We start from the raw sequence: 23,006 nt of genomic DNA, 5'->3' as shown, positions 1-23,006 counted from the left end.
AAATTTCTGGTACATCTGCGTTAGATGCCAGATGTGGGAATTGTGATAGCTTCCAGGGCAGCCAGCACATACATTCAGTATTATGCCCTGAGCATCGCACATGACCTGGCAGTTGATGGAGGGGAAGCCCTTGCGGTTGATGTAGACCCTACCCTGGTCACTGGGTGGTGCTTTGATGCGTAGGTGTTTGCATAGTTTATAGTAGTGTTCTGGGCTGGACTGGTCTGCTGCCTGTGTAATTGGCTGGTTCTGATACATTTCACCTGGCAGCTAAGCTAGTACCCCTTGATTACCTTCCTACTGCTGTTTTCCCTTCCCATTGCCCTTCTGTTTCAGCCTCACAATTGGAGTACTCAAATGTGCATACTGCTGCTATTTCCTAGTTTAACTTTCTTTTTCTTCCTGTAAATCCCAGTACGCAGCGCGCACACCCACTTACACTTTGTCAAGAGTGCTAGGCAGGTTTAGACAACCCCCCTAGCTTATCTAGGAGCAAACCCGAGCCACAGGGCTCCAATCCGCTTACAGCATGCCTAACACATGATGTCACCTACCTCCTAGTCTTGCACTCGGCTATTTATACTCTTACACTGTTGGGGCCTGCCTCACATGCTGGGAAAATCTGGGATTTGGGACCTGCCTCACATGCTGGGGAAATCTGGGATTCACTATCCTCCCTCTCATTTGCATAGGATTGTCTGCTAATGCATAGTTACATGTGTCACACTGAGCCTCCCCCCTTAGCAACCACTATTTACTGGCCAGGTTGTCTTTTGCCTGCCATTGACTTGCATGGCAGAATACTGATTTTAGTTAGAATGCTTGTTTTAGGTTTATTTTCTTATTTTCCCACCAATCCCGTTTGCAAGCTGCTGCCCTATGCTTAAACAGCCGAGATCAGTGGAAATAAAATAAACGTTTAATTTATTACTTTTTGTATTGTTTGCAATGCCAGTGGCCTTATACTTGGCCATTGGCATGCTTGCTCAATGATATGCAGCCTTTATTTGGTGCTGTCATGTCTCCATTTTGGATTTTGAAGAACTGTACTCGGTTACTAACCGAGTACATTTCTGCAGATTATGCTAGTCCTACACGGCCTGCTTCCAGCTTCCTAGATAGCAGATTTACCTCATTTGCATGTTTTTCACCTGCAAATGGGGTAATTTGCATACGGGGGCTGGGAACATGCAGGACTAGTGCAAGAGTGCTCGTGCACGTCAAACGGGCACGTACGTGGATCGCTCAGCCTCCATATTGCCAACATTACCTCTTACACTAAACATGCATGCCGTGCAAGCTTTTGAGAATCCAGGGGTCTGTGTTCTTCAGACAAATTTACTTAATTTCCATATAAAGCGTTCTGAGGATATATGCAATAAATCAATATCAAAATTGACACTAGGAGTGGTACATGGCAACATGTGTAAAATGATACTTACAAGTGTTAAAATCAGATAACTTAAAGCTTATTTGTTATGCATTACATTAGAAAGAAGAGTCGTTTTAATTGTTTAAATGTATGTCTGATAATTGTGTCAAGTCTTAAAACAAATCTGATAATTTAATTATTCACCAAAACGTTTTCATTGCCACAAGAAGATTTAGAGGATATTCTATTTTCTAATAAAGCACAACAAAACTTCTATATTGGTAACATGTTCAAAAAAGTGAAGCTTTATCACTTATTATTAAGACATTGGAGAAGAGAAGAGAAGAAGAGAGGAGAAGGAGAGGAGAGAAGAGAAGAGAGAAGAGGAGAGGAGAGGAGAGGAGAGCAGAGGAGAGAAGAGAAGAGATGAGAAGGGAAGGGAAGAGAAGAGAAGAGAAGAGAAGAGAAGAGGAGAGAAGAGGAGAAGAGAGGGAGGGAGAGGAGAGAGAGAAGAGAGAGAGGAAGAGTGGAGAGAAGAGGAGAAGTGAAGAGAAGAGAAGAGAAGAAGAAGAGAGAAGAGAAGAGAAGGAAGAGGAGAGAGAGGAGAGAGAGAGAGAGAAGAGGAGAGAAGTGAAGAGGAGAGAAGGGAAGAGAGGAAGAGAAGAGAGAGAGAGAGAAGAGAAGAGAAGAGAGGAGAGGAGAGGAGAGGAGAGGAGAGGAGAGGAGAGAGAGAGAAGAGGAGAGAGAGAGGAAGAGAAGAGAAGAGAGAAGGAAGAAGAGAGAGAGAGGAGAGAGAGAGGAGAGGGAGAGAGAAGAAGGAAGAAGAGAAGAGAAGAGAAGAGGAAGAGAAGGGAAGGAGAGAAGAGAAGAGAAGAGAAGAGAAGAGAAGGAGAGAGGAGAGAGAAGAGAGAGAAGAGGAGAGAGAAAGAGAAGAGGAGAGGAAGAGAGAGAGAAGAGAAGAGAAGGGAAGGAGAGGAGAGGAGAGGAGAGGAGAGGGAGAGGAGAGGAGAGGGAGAGGAGAGGAGAGGAGAGGGAGAGGAGAGGAGAGAAGGGAAGAGGAGAGAAGAGGGAGAGGGAAGAGAGGAGAGAGAAGAGAAGAGAAAGAGGAAGGAAGGGAAGGGAAGGAAGAGAGAGAAGAGGAGAGGAGAGGAGAGGAGAGAAGAGGAGAGGAGAGGAGAGAAGAGAAGGGATGTGTTATTTTTACAGCTGACAAGGACTGGATATTGGTGAAAAGAGGGGCAACATATAGTATGGAGGGTAGCAGAAAGAAAGTGGCCAAGGCTAGCTTACTGGGATTTTGAGAAAGTATTTGTGCCCGTAGAGTGTGACAACTTTTTGGTGAGTTTTTGTCGGATGTTACTGTGAATGTGGAGGTCAAGGGTTAAGTTTTCATCTATGAAAACTCCTAGTAGTTTTGTGTTTGGGACAACCTCAATAATAGTGTTGTTCTGGGAGAAGATAGTGAATATGTCCTTGTTCAGAGGGGTGTTTTTTTTAGGAGTAAATAGCATGAGATTAGTTTTTTGGGCGTTTAGGGCTAGGTGATTTTTGGTCATCCAAGTTTTGGTGGCAATGAGGTCAGATTAGGTGAGTTGCTGCAGTTGTGAAGCAGAGTTGGTACTACAGATGATGGATGAGTCATCAGCATATTTGGATAACCACATCTTGACTGAGGGTAAAGTGAAAGTTGTTGATGAAAATACTGAACAACAGGGGCCTAATATGGATTCTTAAGGCACACCTGTGGTTGTACTGAGGAACAGGGAGAAAAATTGTTGCCATTTAGTTGATTGTTGCTGATCTGTGAGATAGTTAGAGAACCATTTTAGGGTAGAAGGAGAGATGCCTAAGTTAGACAGTTTGGTGAGAAGAAGGGGGTGAGAGACAGTATTGAAGGCCTTAGAGAGATCTAAGAAGAGAAGAGAGTCCATTTGGCCTGCATCTTGGGCATGACTGCATCCAAGAAGGACAGAAGAGCTGTAATGGTATTGTGAACATGCTTAAGGCCATGTTGGGTGGGAGAGAGGATCTAGTTGCTTAACATGTGATTTAGAAGCTGTGCATGGATGCATTTTTGCAAGATCTGATTGATGGGTGACAGAATGGCGATAGGATGTACGTTTGTAATATCTGTATCGTTCTCACCTTTGTGGAGAGGAAGAATATATGCTTTTTAACACATTTTGGGTAGATAGGACTTCTGGATTGATCTGTTAAGAAGAATACTTATCGGATATGCAATAGAGTTGGCTGTTAATTAAAGGTATTCAGGAGGTAAGGTATCAGGGGCGTTAATGCCAGGTTTGAGTTTTAGAATTAGTTTTTTAATGGTAGCTGTATGAATAGGTGAGAGAGAGAGAGAGAGAGAGAGAGAGACAGGCCCAGGGATAGCTATGAGAGTTTGGGTCTAGAGACTTTGCAGGACCTAAGTTGGTTCGAAGAAAGGTGGCGGTGAGACTGGTGATGGCATTTATGAAATATGAGTTGAAGAGTGTGACAATTTATGTAGGCATCTTGTCTGGAGTTGGGCATGGGCAAAGTAAATGCGCAGTGAAAAAAACAAAAGAGAATTTGAATTAATTCTTCTTGATGGTATAAAAGCAATCATCTGACACTACTGTGATAAATATATCAGTAGAATATAAAAATATGTAAAATGTCATTTACCAATTGGTGTCCCGATTCCATATGCTTTAGAATCTATAACACCTCCAATCTGTGTCAAGTTGCAGTTCCTTTGCGTGATGTATTCCACAGTTGTTGACTCCATTAATAAAGCATAATCAGCTGACAGGACTCTCTGTATTCCCTCCTCATTGTTTTTAACAAGCGCTGAAGGTCTGCTGCTCATAAAAGCCCACATCTTCTCAAATGTTGAAATCTTTGATTTCTAGAGGGAAAAAAGTAAAAAAATGAAACTGAGGAATTTTGTAGCAACTTAACTTAAGTAGCAGCATTTAACTTAGAAAGTAATCCAAAGTAAACATCTGAACTTACAGTCTTTCCTTCCTGAGATGGCAAACAAGATAACTCAATGCTGTTTCTTAACAGTATTAAATCCCTTTATGGCAGGCCATTTCAAACAGGAACCATGGAAGAATTAAACGAGACAACCTGCTTGTATATATTATTATTATATATAATCCTCATGTAGGCCAATACCTGCTGCATAAATACCTCTGCATTTTGTTTGATCCATCCCAGCTCTGTAGACACAAGGCTGAGAAGAATATTGAAAAATATCACATTAGAATAGTACATTAGACTCTCCAATAGCTTTAAATTCTGCGATTCTGTGATGCAGGAAGAGCTCTTTGAATAAACCCTTTCCTTGAACTGGAGTAGTTACACCATCTGATCACTCTAAACTCAGTCCAAAATATATGAATACTACAATCCATAGTTAATAAAAATGTTTCTTCACTCTCCTCTGTCATCATTGTGAACATAAATCAGGTCAGCTGAACTATTAGTATAACGTTCTGTCATAAAGCACATTACAAAACAGGCTGAAATTCATATAAGTAAATGTTAACATCCCTTAGAAGGATATCTGTAAAGAATAACTGCTTGAACCAGCCTACTACTGACTTCCTTTAGGTTCATAGGTTCATAGGTTGGTACTAGGCTATCGGCCCTAGGGCCTATACAAGTCTAGCCATAACAATTCCCTGGCTATTTCTTCCCACAATATTTACTTCCCTGGACCCCTGTCTAGCAGGACGACTGATGTGATCCCCGGAGTGAATTTCCTATCTCCCATCCAATCATCAAGGTTCCTTTTGAATAGGGCCAAAGAGGCGCTCTGCTTGACATGTATGGGCAGTCTATTCCAGAGTATGGGGAGTCTCTGGGTCAGGAATCTATCCCTCCAGCAACTTTTGTTCATTGTGATGACAAGGTTTAGATCCCTGGGATTGGGATTTCTTTAAGTGTAGCATGTCCAACAGCTCTGGGTTTGACATGGCCTTGTAATTTAAGCAGAGATCGCCTCTGAGTAGTTGATATGTGACAGAGTACAGCTGGAGTTTTTTTTAGATGGTCAGCATAGGGCATCTGCTTTAGGCCTGTGATTCTTTTAGTGAGATATTTCTGCAGCCCTTCCAGTTGTTGCAGATGTCTTGAGAGGTACATACCAAATGGGGCGTTGTATTCTATAATGAGTCCAATGAGGGATGAGTACAGTGGGACAATGACCTCTTTTTTCTGGATGAAAAGTCCTTAGTGATGAGGTGTGCCACATAGAAGGATTTCCTGACTTGTGGTGATGTGGTTATCAAAGGTGAGACCACTGTCCACTTGTGTCCCTAAGTCTCTTATCACAATTTCGGTGTTTAGTGTACTGCTACCTATGTGGTAATTCATGGGTACATGTTTTATCCCAAAGGGGATAACTATACATTTCTTGCATTACGCTTGAGCCCATGGCTCTAGCACCAAGCATCTGTTTCTGTAAGGCCCTTTTGTAGAATATCCACATCATTTGGGGATTCAATAATGGCTCCCAGTTTGCAGTCATCTGCGAACATTGTTAGCCAGAGTCCCTTAGTTTTGGCCTGTACTTCAGAGATGTAGATGCCAAACAAGAGCGGTCCCAGGACTGAACCCTGAGGTACATCGCTTGTCACTTGTCTGGAGCTGGATTTGGAGTCTGCTACTTTTACAGTGTGGGTTTTTCAGTAAGCCAGTTGGCAACCCATCGAGTGACGTAGGGTTTAATGCACAGATTAGTAAGTTTATCTATGATTCCACAGTGAGGAATGATATCGAAGGCCTTGCTGAGGTCCAGATAGGCTGTGTGGACTGCCTTACCCTCATCCACAGCTCTGGAGACTGATTCGAAGAAGTCAGTCAGGCTCAGGAGACAAGAACGGCCCTTCACAAACCCAAACTGTATGGGGTCCAGTGTTTGAAGGTTGCCAATGTCTTTTTTTATAAGTTCCATGATAAGACGTCGCATGGCCTTGCAGATCAGGCTCATCAGACTGATAGGGCGGTAGTTCCCAGGATCCAAGGTGGATCCCCCCTTGTGGAGTGGGATAACTGTAGCTGTGTGCCACTCAGTGGGCATGAAGCCTGTGGTGAGGCTATGATTAAACATGTCACTTAGGTAAGGTGCCAGTTCATTTTGTAGTTCATGTAGTACACAGCCCAGGATGTTGTCTGATCCCATGGATGCTGTATTCTTAGCTTTGGAGAGTGCAGTTTTTACCTGTGTGGCCGTTATTACCAGAATTTGGCAATCTTTCAGTATTGAGATGGCCCCATGAGAGGGGGGTGAAGTTGGCACTGAATCGATCTGCCAGGATATTGGCAATATCCTTGGGATCAGTATATTTAATGCCATTCTGTTGTAGCTCAGAGCAGATCTGAGCATTGCCATTTAGATTCTTGACATAGGTATAGAATGCCTTGTGGTTGTCTTTGGAATCTTTGGCAATTTTATTTTCATAACTAGCTGTGGAGGATTTTATGAGGGATCTCAGCTTCTTACTGAGGCTGGTAAGGGAATTTTTTGCATCCTGGGATTTTCCTCTTTTCTGCAACAGCTTCTTCCTTTTGTTGTAAAGTTTGTTTATAGCAGGGGACCACCAGATCAGCTTCCTTTTTTGGAGGAGAGCACCTTGGTTCTTTTTGAGATGGTATGATTCATGCATGAGTGGATGTGCTTGTACAGTGCCTTATTGTTTATCTTTACAGTTCTTTAAAATCACTAGTATGTCACTTTAGCCTGGATGCTAACAGGCAAACATGTCATTCATTATCCTCAGCCTAAAACAGTCATCATATAGTCTAAAGTTTAAGAAAAGGGAGTCTCACAAAATAGCATCTGTGACCTGAAACTAACCCACTCAAAATTAGAAATAAACAGTTTTTCTCCATCTTCCTTTCAAATCTTTTGACACCTGCCCTCTGTTTACAATCATAAGTGTTTCAATGGAAACTAACAACCAGTAAGTCTTTGTTTGAGAGTGTTAAACAAACAAAAAAAACATATGCTGCCGTTTTCAAGATTCATATTGTTATTGGCGTAATGTGCTCATTTTGTTGCTGCTGCTGCTGTTATACCTGTCTGATGTCTGATGATGTCCATTTTACTTACTTGTAGTATAAGAATTATCTGAGAGACATTTTGCTGCATTTGTCAAACAGAAATTATACATAGCACTGTATCTGTTTATGAAACGTAAATAATTTTATTTGTATCATTATTAATGGTAATTTACTAAGTATGATGAAATCTCAGCATTGTAATAAATAATGACATTTTATGTTATACTGCACCACTGCCAAGAGTAATAGCTGAAGTGAGTGTTTGTAGCAATCCACTAACCCCCCATTAACAAATAAGTAAAATAAAAGAGTAAACTAGGCAACAATTTTACAAGGTCTATCAAAATATGTTAAATAGTAGATGTCGACCACAGCGTTCAAATGAAATGGCAATAAGGCAGCAACCAAGAACCCATAACAGTGCAGGTACACCACCCACACAACACTTAATAATATCAAATAGATTTAAACCACACCAAAAAACAAACAAGAAGAAAGCAAAGTAAAAAAAAAGTAAAAAAAAGTCCAAGTGTTTTTTTGCTTTCTCTATTTCTATATCTATCCTGTGTTGGAGTCTGAATTTTCTTGTGTCTATCAAAATATGTACATATCTAAACACCTTTTTAGTGTGATATGTCCAAGCTCCCTTTGGTTCTGCAGCCAGTTTAAAAGTCACTTACATGTCTGGAACTGTTTGCAAATTAATAGGCAGCTGAGTTAAAAAAACGCAGCACAGGTCAACCTAAAATAGAATTTTTTGAATCATGCTTATGTCGTATCTTCTTCACATTTTTATTTCTTTTTAAACTCACTTGCTATCATAATAAATATCCAAAGACATCACCATGTGTATTTTCTTCAAATATGTCAAAGCTATTACCGTATTCATGTAACAAAAGGCTCCAGCAGGGATAATCTTAGCCCCATGACCTCACTTTAGTAAAATCTACCTAGCTAATACTGAGAATTTATTTTTATCTTGTATTAGTGTACTAGCAGCTTGTATTGTTTTGTGCTATGGCATGGCAAATAAAGTTAGCCTATTATAATGCTGACATTATAACCAGCTTACAAAATTGCATGCAGCGACTGTCATAAAGCAATATAAATATCCATTTCCCTTTACCTTTGCATTGTCAAAGTCAAAGTAAACTTTATTGTCACTTAGAACTACACACGTATAGCCTAAATGAAATTTTGTCCATCAGCTCAATTCTTGAGATTACAAAGGAAAGTGAAACGACACATACAAATAGAGGAATAAACATAACTAACAAATACAATACTACTTCCAATACATGCAAGAAAGAGCAAAGACATTTACCAATACTCATTTATGAAAAGAATACCCTTCCCTGAGTTAAATTAACTACCTATTTAACGTAAAACAAAACACACTACAGATTGAAATGCCTAAGTTACTTGTTTAATATTGCACTTGAGTGAGTTAAATAATACTGATTATGGATATAATAAATAAGATTTGCACTTACTTGGAATATATGCAAGTATATATTGCATAAATAAATAAAAATTGACTTATTATGTGTCCAGGCCCCTGGGGCAAGTGTCTGAATTCAGAAGTCTAATCACTGCAGGGTAAAAACTATTAGTGAATCTTGTAGTCCTGCAGCGGCTGCTGCAATATCTCCTGCCCAACACCAGATGCTTAAACAGTCCATGCACAGGATGTGTATTGTCCTGTATTATTTTGGTGGCCTTTCAGATGCTTCTTGCAGAATGAAGATGTTATATCGATGGAAGAATGGAACCTTTTACAATCTCTACAATACCACTCTTTGTAGCACCTTCCTTTCTGCACCTCTATAGAAGGCGGAAAGAATATGAGGAGGAAGCTTAGCTTTGTTCAGCCTTATTAAAAAGTGGAGGCATTGTTGCACTTTCTTGACAAGTTGGCTGGTGTTTGCTGACCATGAGAGATGCTCTGATATGTGTACACCCAGGAATTTTGTACTCTCAACCCTCTCCAAACTCTCCCCATTGATCATGAGCACTGGGTGATTTGTTCTCCTTTTCCTGAAGTCGATGATAATCTGTTTAGTCTTGCTTACATTCAGGTCAAGGTTGTTCCCCTCGCTCCAACTGATCAAAGATGCCACCTCCTCTCTGTATGCACTTCCATCCTCCTTTGTGATGAGCCCCATGACTGTGGTGTCATCAGCAAACTTGATGATATGGTTGGACTTGTGTTTAGCATAGCAGCTGTGGGTCAGTATAGTGAATAACCATGGGCTAAGAACACATCCCTGTGGAACCCCAGTGTTAATCGTGATGCACTGTCCTTTCCCAACAGAATATGCTGATTCATATACCCTTGATTTCCTTCTCCTTTCTACCTTTGGCTTTAAATTATTTCCCAGTAGTTACTGCTCTGTAATGTGGCTGAAAATTCACATTAAATCCTATCCACAATTTTTTTACACTCCCCATTCAACTAACCCAATGACCTCTGCAACCAAGTTACAGTTGTCCCTTTCATTCCTCCTCCTAATGGACTCTGAATGGAAGTAACAAGACCTACCCCCCGATCACACTTGGTTATGAGGTAGGGCAAGGGTCCTACAACCAGTTAATTCCCTGTTCAGGCACTGTAGCTTCCCCATTCATGGAATTTTGGCCCATCACCTTTCCCAGGGTGAGAGAGGAAGCTTACCCATTCCCTAGAACAAGCATAGCAGCCTAATTCTCCATATGAGGTAAGAGTTGAGAGGTCAGGAGCAGGAATAATTATATTTTATGGTTAAAAGTTCTCAGGATGACACTTCTAACTGCTAACATTAATCAAAGATTGCATTGTACACTGTCCATGCAAACTGAGAAATCAAATGTCACATTATACAAATGTATGCTTCTGTTTCCTAAAGCAGGAGTGGGCAAGAGATATTGTATCTAATTAGTAACAAATTAATCATGCAATTTCTGATATTTTTTTTGTCTTTTAAATGTAGGATGCTAACAACTTTCAGTAGTGGTCTGTATTTGTTTATATCAAACACTATTACTATTTGTTCTTGGAACTAAACAAGGCTGGACAAAAACAGGGTGATGATGAATTGTCTTTCAGATGCCAAGATCTTTGACTTCTCAAGAGACCTTAAGTCTCTTAAAATGAACAAGTATGACCACAACATGGTGGTGGCCCATGTAGGTGTAAACAGCTTGGTGCACAAAAACATAGGGAAATGCAAATATATATATCTGAGCTCTCCATGAATGTAACAAATATAGCAAAGACTTTGGCATTAAGCAGAATCCTACCATCATCAAGAATAATGTTGAAGTACAAGAAAGTGATGATTTATTTCAGCAACTGGCTCAGTAACTAGTGTCATTCGAGGGGGATCCAAAAACTCCTGTAACTATCAATATGGATCAGATCCTAGCTGCACTCTCCAAGGCTAGGAATACAGCTTCAATGGGTCCAAATAATGTGCCAGGGCAGTTCCTAAATAGCCTAAAATATTACCTGTGAGGGCCACTGTAGTCACTATGTAACTATAGCCTCTGATCAGGCTTTGTGCCATGTGAGTGGAGGACTGCAATGGTCATCCCTCTGTACAAGGATGGACCACCAAAAAATCCTGTGAACTGCAAACCCATTAGTCTGACTAGCTTTCTAAAGATCTGTTGGATTATTTCTGTCATTAACTTATTCTGTGTACATGTTTGCTCATAAAATGTTTAATGGTCAAGAAATAAATTAAATTATGTCCAGAATCATTATAATACTGCAGCTGAACTGTTTCTTCAATTTTCATAACTGTGAACTGGTATCCATGAACTCCTTCATTATTTTTCATTATTATACAGTGTTTTCACCTCACAGCAAGAGGTTCTCTGGTTCGATTCTCAGCTGGGGTACCTTCAGTGTGAAGTCTACATATCCTCTCTGCATTTGTGTCGGTTTCCTCTAGGTACTCCGGTTTCCTCCCACGTTACAAAGACATGCATCTGAAGCATTTCTCCCAAGGCCTCTGCTGAAAATGGGCTTCATTCTAAGTTGGACTTTCCCGCTAAACAAATGTTAAATAAATGTTAAATAAATAAATAAAATTTCCTTTTGACATTTTTTGATAAAACTGCCTTATGAAACTTGCTAGGTCACTGTAAATTATAGCATTTTCACCTGCTTAGCTGCAATAATTAATGTCAATACATGACTAACCATGTGAAAACTGTTCTATCGATGCCTACCAGCCTAAAGCAAGTTATTCAAAGTAGCGACATCATTTTCAAAAAAATTGCGCAACGTCAAGTATTGTAAATGGAGTGCTAGAGTGGGTCTTGTCCTGTATGACAGGCTTAGCTGTGAGGTTTTAGAGAAACAATCTTACTTCTTCTGCCAGCTTGAGGTTCACAGAAATGCCTCTTCAGGTATTACAATTCACTGAAATGGTCCTAAAATGGCTGCTGGTTGATAAGGCCAAAGATATTTCAACTTCAGTGATTTTATTGTTTAAACTTTCTGCACTGTTTTCACTACTTACACATATCATGTTGCACTGACTTAACTGCATTAAAGAGAAGACAAGTTGTTTTATTCTATCTGGGTTTGTATTGTAAGCTGTTTGTTTTATTCTAGAAATTCATCATAATACATGTTGATGGTTTTGCAATTTAGATTAGTGGTGTTAAAAATAGAAGACACAATACATTAATTTACTTTGCCATCACAAACATCTTCAGGACATGTTTGTCCCAGACAACTGTTACTTTACAGTAAGGGAAGATATTTTGGATACTTCTTGCACACTGTGGAACCATGAGTTGTGGAGAACTGTAACTTATTTATCCTAATTTTAACTTTAGTTCTGATATAATGATTTTGTTGTAATTAATAGAGAAAAAAGCATTCTTGGGACAAACTGAATCTCTCCTATATACACCTTGGCTACAAACACTGCTTGCAATGATTCATGGATAGTTATTTCCCTTTATTTTTCATTTTATGAATATTGTAAACCATAGCATTGCAACTTATTGTTATTCTGTCAATCTACAACAGAACCCAGTCTGCAGAAGGCACTCTGTTGTAGCCAACTGTAATGTGTTGTGAGCTCCATAACTACTAGTTTAACTTGGTAGCCAAGTCTTGAAATGCGAACTTCTGCAGAGTTTCTGATTACCTTCTGTGGATAGTAAGAATGACCTTGCCTACCCCAACAAGGTCACATGCAGCTTTACTTTTGAATTTTACCACATCCTGCCTAAATGTCCTTCTCTTGAATTCTCATGGTTAACCTTGAATCTATTTTAACAATTTAATTAGATTAATTGTACTTTTTCAACTGATTCTTACTAGTTTATTTAATTTTAATTAGTATGGCCATTATTTTGTAATATACTGTAACTATACCTCTCACTCTAACTCAATTATCTGGATATCCTAAACATATCTCTTCCCCAGTACTATACATTACATAACTTACAACAATGACTTTCTCCAACTCGAAGCTCCCAACCATAAAAACAATATTAACATATCTTGTTATCCCTACCATGCTAATTGTAGCAGCCCAGAACACCAGCTTCCATACTACCATTCAACATCCAGCCCCACACTATACTGCCTCCACACACAACAATTTGTCTCAGACATCAGCAAACATCACTGTATCACCATCCTTCTTCAACATATGCATACATCATTTCACTCGCTATTTCCTACATCCTAGTGCCACCACACCTACTCCTCTAAAGTACAATAGGCACCTACTTAAATTCCTGAAAACTCGTGTTTCTGTCACCTCCATCTTAGCTCTCAGAGGAGACATTCACCCCAACTCCGGCCCACAGACAATCCCTCACTGTCTTACTACAACACATTCCAACCAAACACAATGCTCAACAATTACCACTAGGGGCAAATCTGACCCTCTAATTCTTAATCTTACTATTAGAAGTATCAGTAACAAAATTCAGGCCCTACATGCAATGTTAACACTATACTCCCCAGTCATAGTCCTACTCACTGAAACATGGCCTAAACCTGTCACTAATAATAATAAGATCCTTCCTTCAGGTTACAATATCCAACGGCTCAACAGATCAGGGAAAAAGGTTGGCGTGTTGCCTTTCTGTATAAAAATCATCTAACACTAGCAGCCTCTAAACTAAACATCCCATCTTTTAATAAAGCAGAAGTATTACCTGCCAGACTTATCCTGAACTCAAACATATTAACTTATTGGTACCTACATCCCTCCCAGCAACAATACCCTTACCATAGAGAACATGCTAAACTGGTCTGACCAATCCTTACACAAAGAAACAATTATCGTAGGAGACTTTAATATTGACAGTTCAGCTTGTAATTCTCAAAATCCCACTAACCACATAAATCTGTACAGCTTTACCCAGCTCATGCAAACTCCCACCAGGATTAGTAAAACATCCATTAAACAATCAGTACTATATTGGATATTAACTAACAAGCCACTTCATATTGTCCACTCTGGCTGTCTCCCAGACTGTCTACGTGATCATCTCACAACCTACATAATCAGACAATGAACCAAACCAAAGAGACAAATAAATTACAAACAAATAAGAAGCACAAAACAATTTAAGTACAAACACTTCTTCAGCTCCCTAGTCCACTCTAATTGGGTCCCTCTGAAACATCTTCCCCTGGAAGATGCTATCCGCCACTTCAATAATACCTTCATCTCTATTCTAAACATGCTCCAACCAGAACCATACATGTAAAATCTAATTATGCCCCGTAGCTAAAAAACGTGACAAGGTCACTATTAGTTGCAAGGGATAAAGCATGGAATCAGTGGTACAAAACTAAATCCAATACCGCCAAACAATTATACAAAGAGCTCAGAAACAAGGCTAAGAAACAGATCAGGAAAGATAAAATTAAGTACTACACCGATATCCAAATTAAACACCAAAAGAACCCTCAATATTTATGGTCAGCAATAAAAAACATACTCCAACCAGGTAAAGCATCTACTCCACAACCCACTACCTCAAATAATACAGATAAAATAGCAACCCAATTCAATAAATACTTTACCGAATCTATAGTAGCCCTATCTAGTAAGCAGCTACCCTCCTCAAGCCTAGACAGTCCAAGTCCCAATAAAACTAAAATCCCCTTTTACATCTAGCCAGTCTCAACAAAAACGATATTAAACAAGCTTAGTAAACTGAAGCCCACTACTCTAGCTGCAGACACGTTACCACCCCAATATCTAATAATAGCAGCCGAAGCAATAGCATACCCAGTTTCAATACTAATAAACAAATCTATAGTTGAACACCAGATCCCAACTATATGGGAGACTTCCCATATAATTCCACTTCATAAAGGTGGATACTGTACTGACCTAACAAACTACTGTCCTATTGCTATCCTACCCCCACTGTTCAAAATATTAGAGAGAATTGTCCACACACAACTCATGCACTACCTACAGACAAATAACCTATTAACTCAGTCGCAACATGGTTTCTGTCCACATCACAGTACTACAACTGCCCTGTTATCTTTTACCAACACAATAAACCAACATAGAAATAACCCACAAATATGTATCCTCTATTTTCTTAGACCTATCAAAAGCCTTTGATATGGTTTCCCACAGCAAACTCCTAACCACGCTCACTTCACTAAACTTTTCTCAATCTGTACTTGACTGGCTCCAAGACTATTTTACTGGACGCCAGCAAACAGTACAATGGCAAAGTGATCTATCACCCCTTCTACCCACCACCATAGGTGTACCCCAGGGCTCCATATTAGGTCTCCTTCTTTTCTCACTTTTCACAAATAACCTCCATACCTCAGTCCCACATGCAAACCTAATTCAGTATGCTGACACCACCTCTGTAACTTGCACTGCCCCTACTATTCCAGAATTACAAGTGCTCATCCAATGTTAATTTCTTGCAATCAAAACCTGGCTAACCAACTCCCTCTTTATCCTGAACCCTAACAAAACAAAACATATGCTATTTCATCCATCCAAAACCATAATATGTCCCTCCTCATTCTCTATCGAATCTGTCAAAAAAAAAAAACAGAATGTCTCCCACTGCTCATACTAAGCTATTAGGTGTTGAAATAGACAACAATATGAGATTTGATCTCCATATATCTCAAACAACAAAAAAGTCCACAAAAAAACTAGGTACTCCGTACAGGAATAAACATTATCTCAAGGACAGCACAAAAGCCACAGTAGCTCAAACACACTTGATCTCAACCCTACTATGCACATCAACTATTCTCACCAATCTTAGGAAATCAGACCTTGCAAAACTTGAAACATGTTATAATAAAATCGCTAGATTTGCTCCCAACTCAAACACTAGATCTCAACATTGTACAGCACTCAGGCAACTCAGCTCGCTTGAGTTTCCTCAACTTCTACATTGCACCCAACTAACAATGGCCCACAAGCTACTCCATCAGAATGAAAAGAAACATGCCCTAAAAATCTATTATAACCATACCCCAATACTAGACCTTTAAGATCCAATAATAAACACCTGATAAAGGTCTCTACTGCTAATAATCAGGCTGGGGAATCCCCTCTTCTCCAACTGTATAGCTAAACTCTGGAATACCTTACCTCTCAGTGTAATATCCACCACAACCTCACCTCATTTTAAACCTTTACTACAAAACCACCTATTCAAAAACTTTATATGTCCATGTATAGCTCCTGATTAATTTATGTGCTGCCATTGTTGATATTATACTGGACTCAAAAGTTTTTTCTCATGTACATATAAACAAAAGGTCATGTTGGATTACGTGTTAATTATCCATATGTCTCAAACTATATATTTAACTGTGTTCTTCTCTGTCCTATTGTATCATATACTTTAATTGTACCATTGTTGTATTTGCTGTCTTTTTATTGTGACACTTTTCTCCCCGGTTATCTGCTGAAAAAGGACTTGTGTCCAGACGAACTTTCCCGGATAACAAATGTAAAATAAAATAAAGTAAATAACTTTTACCTTGAATCATAGAATACCCATCTTTCTTTGAATCCAAATCTAAGTGGTAGTCCTCCATATGGTTATTTGGCCTCCATTGCTTAACTCACTTTTGAGATTATTTGGTTGTGAAATGGCAAATTAAATACTTATTAATTAAATCCCTGAAATGAAAAGGCTTTGCATACTACCCTACTCAGCCTACTGACTGGGACTATTGGATTGTAACATGACATGCCATCATATAGTTTTGCTTTCCATAAAGGTATTAATATTGTCATGTTTAGTCTTGGGCCAAGACAAAGATTAGCTTGCTACAGCTTTATAGACTATGAATAACTACAGTGTTGGATCATTGACATAAGCCTGGCTGTGCTGTGTTCCCTATTACCATTCACCAATGTTCTCCATCTTCTCAAAACCACAGATGTATTAACAAGCTTTTGGTAATGATATCATTCTCCTCATATCGCAAGTGATAAACCTGCTTACTAATAAAAACTTCTCAAAAGAAAACACAGCTTTCAGCCTATAAAAGCCTCTTTGATTGACACCCTAGACTAAGAAATGATTCTATTTATGCCCAGCACTAAGGCTGCAGCCCATGTAAAGCACAAGGAGTGATAATGGAAAAGGCTGTTCTGCACCACTGTTTTTGCGTAGCTCTCAGAACATTATTGCAGTTGTGTAACATCTAGGAGGTGCTGCATATTATCTCAACCTCAGCCCTCAATAAACAGGGCCAAAGCTAAAAATAATGGGTAGAAAACCCATTACTGCTGCTTGTACCTCTCAATTGACCTCATTATAAGGAACATTCCTCATTCTGAATTTTAAAACGTCCATGTTCCTCACTGATCCACATTTGAAGGGCATTTTATAAATTCAGTGTTAAGAATTTTTCTAATTAATGTCACAAGCAGCCAAGAGATATATCAGCAATACTAATAAGCTTTTTACTTTTATCATTTTTAGTGGCAGTAACAGTTTCAGGCGATAACTGAGAACACTGGACTTTCCATAACCATGTCACACGGTATTCTGGATTTGCACTTATGCTTATTATCCAGTGACCTCCATTATCAACAAAGAATGTAGGCATAACTGCTCCATTTCTAGAAGACTAATGTCACTCTGTTCCATTAAGGAGGCATCAATACATACCACTGAAAAATTAGCCTCTCTTACTAACTGATCAGTTCTTTAAGTACTCCTGATATCAAGAAATGTATGTATTTATTTATTTATTTATTAATTAACATTTTTGTTTTTTACCAGGAAAGCTGACTGGTCCATGGCTGGCCCCTTTTTAGCAGAGGCCCAGAGAGAAAGTTCCACAGTTATTTATTATACATTACAATACAATACAATAAAGGCAAAACAGCAAATGTTAACTATCAAATCCAAAAACAGAAGCGATGGGTCCTCAAAATCATTATATCCCACAAAGTAACATTTTGGTTTTGGTGCAGCAGTGACAGGCTACTGAATCTTCAAATCATGCCCTACGCAGACCGTCTCAAAAAACTCCAGCTTTACTCTGCTGCATATCGCCTACTCAGAGGTGATCTCTGCCTAACATACAAAGCTATGTCAAACCCAGAGCTATTGGACATGCTCCACATAAAGAAATCCCATTCCCTCTGAATTACATGCTCTAAGGACCTAAAGCATGTCACCACAATATACAGAACATGCTGGAGGGATAGATTCCTGTCCCAGAGACTTCCCATACTCTGGAACAAACTACCTATCTATAGCAAACAAAGCTCCTCATTAGCACTCTTCAAGAAAAATCTTGTTGATTGGATGGAAGATAGGAAATTTACCCCGGGGATCACTTCTGTGACTACTTGGCAGGGGCACAAGAAAATAATTTTCTTGGGTGGCGAAAGCCAGGGTACCTTTTTGGCTAGGCTTATATAGGCCCTAGGGCCAATAGCATAGTACCTACCTATGAACCTATAAAATGAAACCTCAGAACCATAGATTATGTAAGAAAATCAAATGGGAACTAGAGACAGAAGATAAATGGACAGAGCTGTAGCAAAATCTAGCCAGGAGTAGAGTGGCAGAAGATTAGTTTGAAAGTATTTTTTCTCTAAGAAGATCTAATGCTAAATAAGACACTCATTCTCTCTCTCCAGACATGTTAATAGCAAAAAGCACCTACTTTGATAAAAAAACAAGTTAGCTGGCTCAGCTATTATTTAAATTGCCTGCATTTCAAAACACCCACTCACACTAAATCTTATCAATACTTAAATTCAGAAATTGTTTAGTTGACTAGATTACAATTTTTACTTTGTATATATCTTTCCTAAAAAACACTGATTTCCCTTCTTCCACTAAATAATTTCATAATGATAGAAGTTTGCATTCAATAACAGAGAAGAGACTGTAAAACTAATCACTCAGCTTTCTTCTCCAAATAACTTGCAATGACTAGGGATACACAGCCCTAACAAATATTTTTTTCCTCAACCTGCTTTACCTGGTAAGTTACAGTGACCACAAATGCAAAACAGTGAAAAATAGAGAATTATGCTGGGTTACTGCTCATTACTTTGAAAATGTGTCACGGTAATGTGTGGGTAATTTATATGTAGTTCATGGAGCACAGTGATTATTCTCCAATATTCGGAAAAAGACAATTGTTAAGCACCCTCTCCTTAAGACGTTAAGGTCAGGTCTAGCTCTCAGCAGTGTAATCTGCCTGTACTGACCAGCAAGTGACAGCAGCAGAACAAAAACATGTGTTTTGCCTGCTGCCTTTACTGGTAATGTGCACCTAACCTCCTCAAATAAACTTAAAAAGTAACTAGAATCACAGAATGTGTTAGCAAGCATTTTCTGAACTACACAAACCCTGCAACTCAAATGTATGTCATTATTTAATTACTTCAATCCTGATGACCACAGATGCTATGAGAACAAATCAAAAACATGAAGCAATAACCTGAACATTGTATGAAAATCTGGACAGCTGAGAGGCATGGTGGTGAGTGCAAATGTAACGGAGTATGTTAAGGCTTTGAAAGCCAGCACAACACTTAGCAATGTTTCTCCCCTGTAAATAGGACATGGAGCAGAAAAAGCTCCATGCACTACAAAAGAATTATGATCATGTTACCAGTTATAACCTTTAATTATGTATTCTCGACATGGATACCAAGATTCACCTCTTGAGCTTCACTCTCAAGGTGAATTTCGTGCCATCCATGTCTAGAACACATAACAAGCAGGTTATGATTGATAACCCAAATATAATCTTTTATATTAACAGCTGTGAAGGTGCTATTTTACCCTAAAGATATTAAACTGTTTGCATGTTAGGCTTCCCCGGGCTGTGAGTAAAACCAGAATTATCCATAGGTTCATAGGTTTATACTAGGCTATCTGCCCTAAGGCATTTATAAGCCTAGCCCAAATTTTTGTGGCTTACTCCACCCCTTATATGAAAAAATACTGTGCCCATTAGTTTGTTGTGCCTCTGTCCAGCAGTGACACAGAGATGATTCCCGGGATAAACCTACAATCTCCCATCCACAGGTCAATATTTCTCTTGAACAGAGCCAGCGAGGTGCTCCGCCTCACATGGATCGGGATTTTATTCCACAGCATAGGGAGTCTCTGAGTGATAAATCTATCCCTTCAGCACGTCCTATTTATATCCGTGCTAAGGTTTAAGTCGCTTGCTCTAGTGGTTTTGGTGGATTTGGATTTTTTGAGGTGGAGCATGTCCATTAATTCCGGGTTGGACATGGCCTTGTATGTCAGGCACATGTCACCTCTGAGCAGACGGTATGCAACTGAATAGAGCTGGAGTTTCTTCAATCTGGCAGCATATGACAGATTTTGGAGTCCCTTTATCCTTTTGGTGAGGAACTTTTGGGGTCTCTCCAATTGCTGCAGATGTCGGTGAGATACATCCCGAATGGGGCATTGTACTCGATCATTGGTCTGATAAGTGAAGAGTACAGGGAACAATGACCTCACTAGATCTGGATGTGAATCCCTTCATGATCAGGTGGGCAATGTAGAAGGTCTTTCTAACCACTTTAGCAACGTGAGTGTCAAAGAAAGGCCACTGTCAACCTGGGTCCCCAGGTCCCTGATAACCTCTTCTGTGCTTAGTGGATTGCCACCTATATGGTAGCTTGGGGTTACTTTGTTTTTCCCGAAGGGTATGACTATACATTTTTTGGCGTTTAACTTCAGGCCATGGCTCTGGCACCAGCTATCTGTTTCCGTGAGTCCCTTCTGAAGGATATCCGTGTCCGATGCACTTTCCACTATGGCGCCCAGTTTGCAGTCGTCTGCAAACTTTGTCAGCCAAAGTACTTCCATGTTGGCCTGTACTTCTGAGAAGTAGATGCCGGACAATAGGGGGCCAAGGACCGAGCCCTGTGGGACACCACTTGCGACCAGCTTGGAGTCTGACATAGCGCCAGCAACTCTAACCCTGTGGGTTCTGTCCTTAAGCCAGTTTGCAACCCATCTTGTGACATATGGGTTTACATTTAAGCTGGTAAGTTTTTCTACAATACCCGAGTGGGGTATTGTGTCGAAGGCCTTTGCAAGGTCAAGGTAGGCTATATGGACTGCCTTTCCCTCATCAATGGTCTTGGTGACTGTTTCGAAGAAGTCGACCAAGTTCAAAAGGCATGATCTGCCCTTGACGAAGCCAAACTGGGTCAGGTCCAATGTCTGCAAGTCCCCTATATCTTTGTTTATGAGCTCCATTATGATCCTCTCCATAGCTTTGCAGACTAGACTTGTTAAGCTTATGGGGCGGTAATTACCAGGGTCCGTGGAGTGGGACCACAGTTGCCGTACGCCACTCCTTGGGCACATATCCTGTGGTAAGGCTGAGATTAAACAGCTGCCTTATGTGCAGGTTTAATTCCTCATTTAGCTCATGTAGCACACAGCCGGGGACACCATCCGGTCCCATTGATGCTGTGTTTTTAGCTTTAGAGAGAGCAGCTTTCACCTGCGCATTTGAGATGTCTGGGAGGCTACACTCTGCTGGGATAGCTATCTCTCCTTTAGGGGGGGAGAGGGGGGTGAAGTTTGCACTAAACCTGTCTGCCAGTATGTTGGCAATGTCTGTGGGTTCAGTGATTTTTGTATAATTTTGGACTAATTCTGAGCATATCTGGGAGTTTCCACCCAGGTTCTTAACATAGCTGAAAAAGGCCTTATGATTGTCCTTTGAATCCATGGCAATTTTTCTCTCAAAATTGGCCTTAGTTGATTTTATGAGTGCTCGTATTTTTTTACTAATAATGATTAGGGGTGACTTCCCTTTTATGGATTTTGTTCTATCATGTAATAGCTTTCTCCTCTTATTGTAAAGTTTGTTAATGGCTGGGGTCCACCAGACTGGACGTTTGCCCTTTGTGGAAAGAGTCTTGGTTTTATTTGGGATTGCCTGATCCATGCAGTCCTGGAGGTGTTCATAGAAGGCATTTGTAAGGGCTTCCGCAGCTTTGGTTGTGGTTTCCACTGGCTCAGGGGCCTTGAAGGATACCACACCAGTCTTGAGTAGTGTAGTCTTGAGTAGTTTGCCACTGCATATTATCATTATACAATATTATATTTTACTTCTTTGCTTGTTTTTTCCCCTAAATTTTATTTGTAAGTATTATGCTTCTATAAATGTCCCCAGGTAAATAGTGATCAAAGCTTCAGTCATACAAAAAATGGGGGACATTTGTCCCCCACATCAATGTACTTAATTATACAAGTTTTGTAGTCATGAAACTACAAGCAAAAGTGAAAAATATCACACCTGGACTTATCATAGCCAGTTCATAAATAGAAATCATCTTTGCAGTGATTCTACATGTCAAACAAGTATTGCCTAGGTAGAAACGGGCAAGTCTAACTCAATGAGTTGAATCCTCGTCCGTGTAAACCTCATCTTCTCGTACTATAACGTTAGTGCTAAAAAGAGTCCTACTCTGTGTGAAATATGTCTTGTAATGTCTTAGTACTGAATATGCATGCAAATATAAATAAATAACTTTAGTGTCTGCATCATTAAAATATGCAGATGAATGATGGTGTATAGCAGTAGTAGTAAAGCACTTGTAATATGTAGGAAAGCATTGTTATGCTGTTTATATTTTACAAATATAAACTACAGTATACTGTGTATAGTACTACCAAGGGATTCAACCCTTCAAATGAAATTTATTAATGTCTTACCTAAAAATATGTACTCTGTTTTGAAAAATGATGACAATGCTTAGCAAAGCTGGTAAACGACAAAACTGCAACAAATAAGAAATCAAGTAAAAATTATTAATTTATTTTAAAATAAATAGAAAGTACCTTATTATCCTCTCAGGCTCATAGGTAAGTACTAGGCTAGCTATTCTTGTTGACCATTGTAAGCCTATCCAATATCCCTTCCAAAGTTGAGAAGCAAACCATGTACTTGTATTTGTGAGGTAAATATCTTAACCATTATAACATCTCCAATACAAAAATAAAAATGTGCCAATCTACCCACACAGGAGTCAAACCTATACTCTTCTAACCTGTAGTCAGACACATTATTAATTGCACAATTGGGCCTGGTGTGCCT

The 23,006-nt window shown here is 39.5% G+C and overlaps 1 protein-coding gene across 1 annotated transcript in view; it reads right to left on the bottom strand.

The window, feature by feature from the left end:
• Positions 1 to 23,006, bottom strand: part of GRIK3 (glutamate ionotropic receptor kainate type subunit 3) — a 2,817,598-nt gene that overhangs the window by 99,300 nt on the left and 2,695,292 nt on the right. The window contains exon 14 of the mRNA XM_044083835.1: positions 4,040 to 4,262. Within this exon, the coding sequence (XP_043939770.1) occupies positions 4,040 to 4,262 (223 nt within the window). The remainder of the gene's footprint in view (positions 1 to 4,039; positions 4,263 to 23,006) is intronic.

Source organism: Protopterus annectens, chromosome 1.part1, assembly GCF_019279795.1.
Source record: "Protopterus annectens isolate FY-2018-M chromosome 1.part1, PAN1.0, whole genome shotgun sequence".
In the NCBI taxonomy this organism is placed as follows: domain Eukaryota; kingdom Metazoa; phylum Chordata; order Ceratodontiformes; family Protopteridae; genus Protopterus; species Protopterus annectens.
The sequence above is the reverse complement of the archived record's forward strand: the minus strand, read 5'-3'. Positions and strand labels throughout refer to the sequence as shown.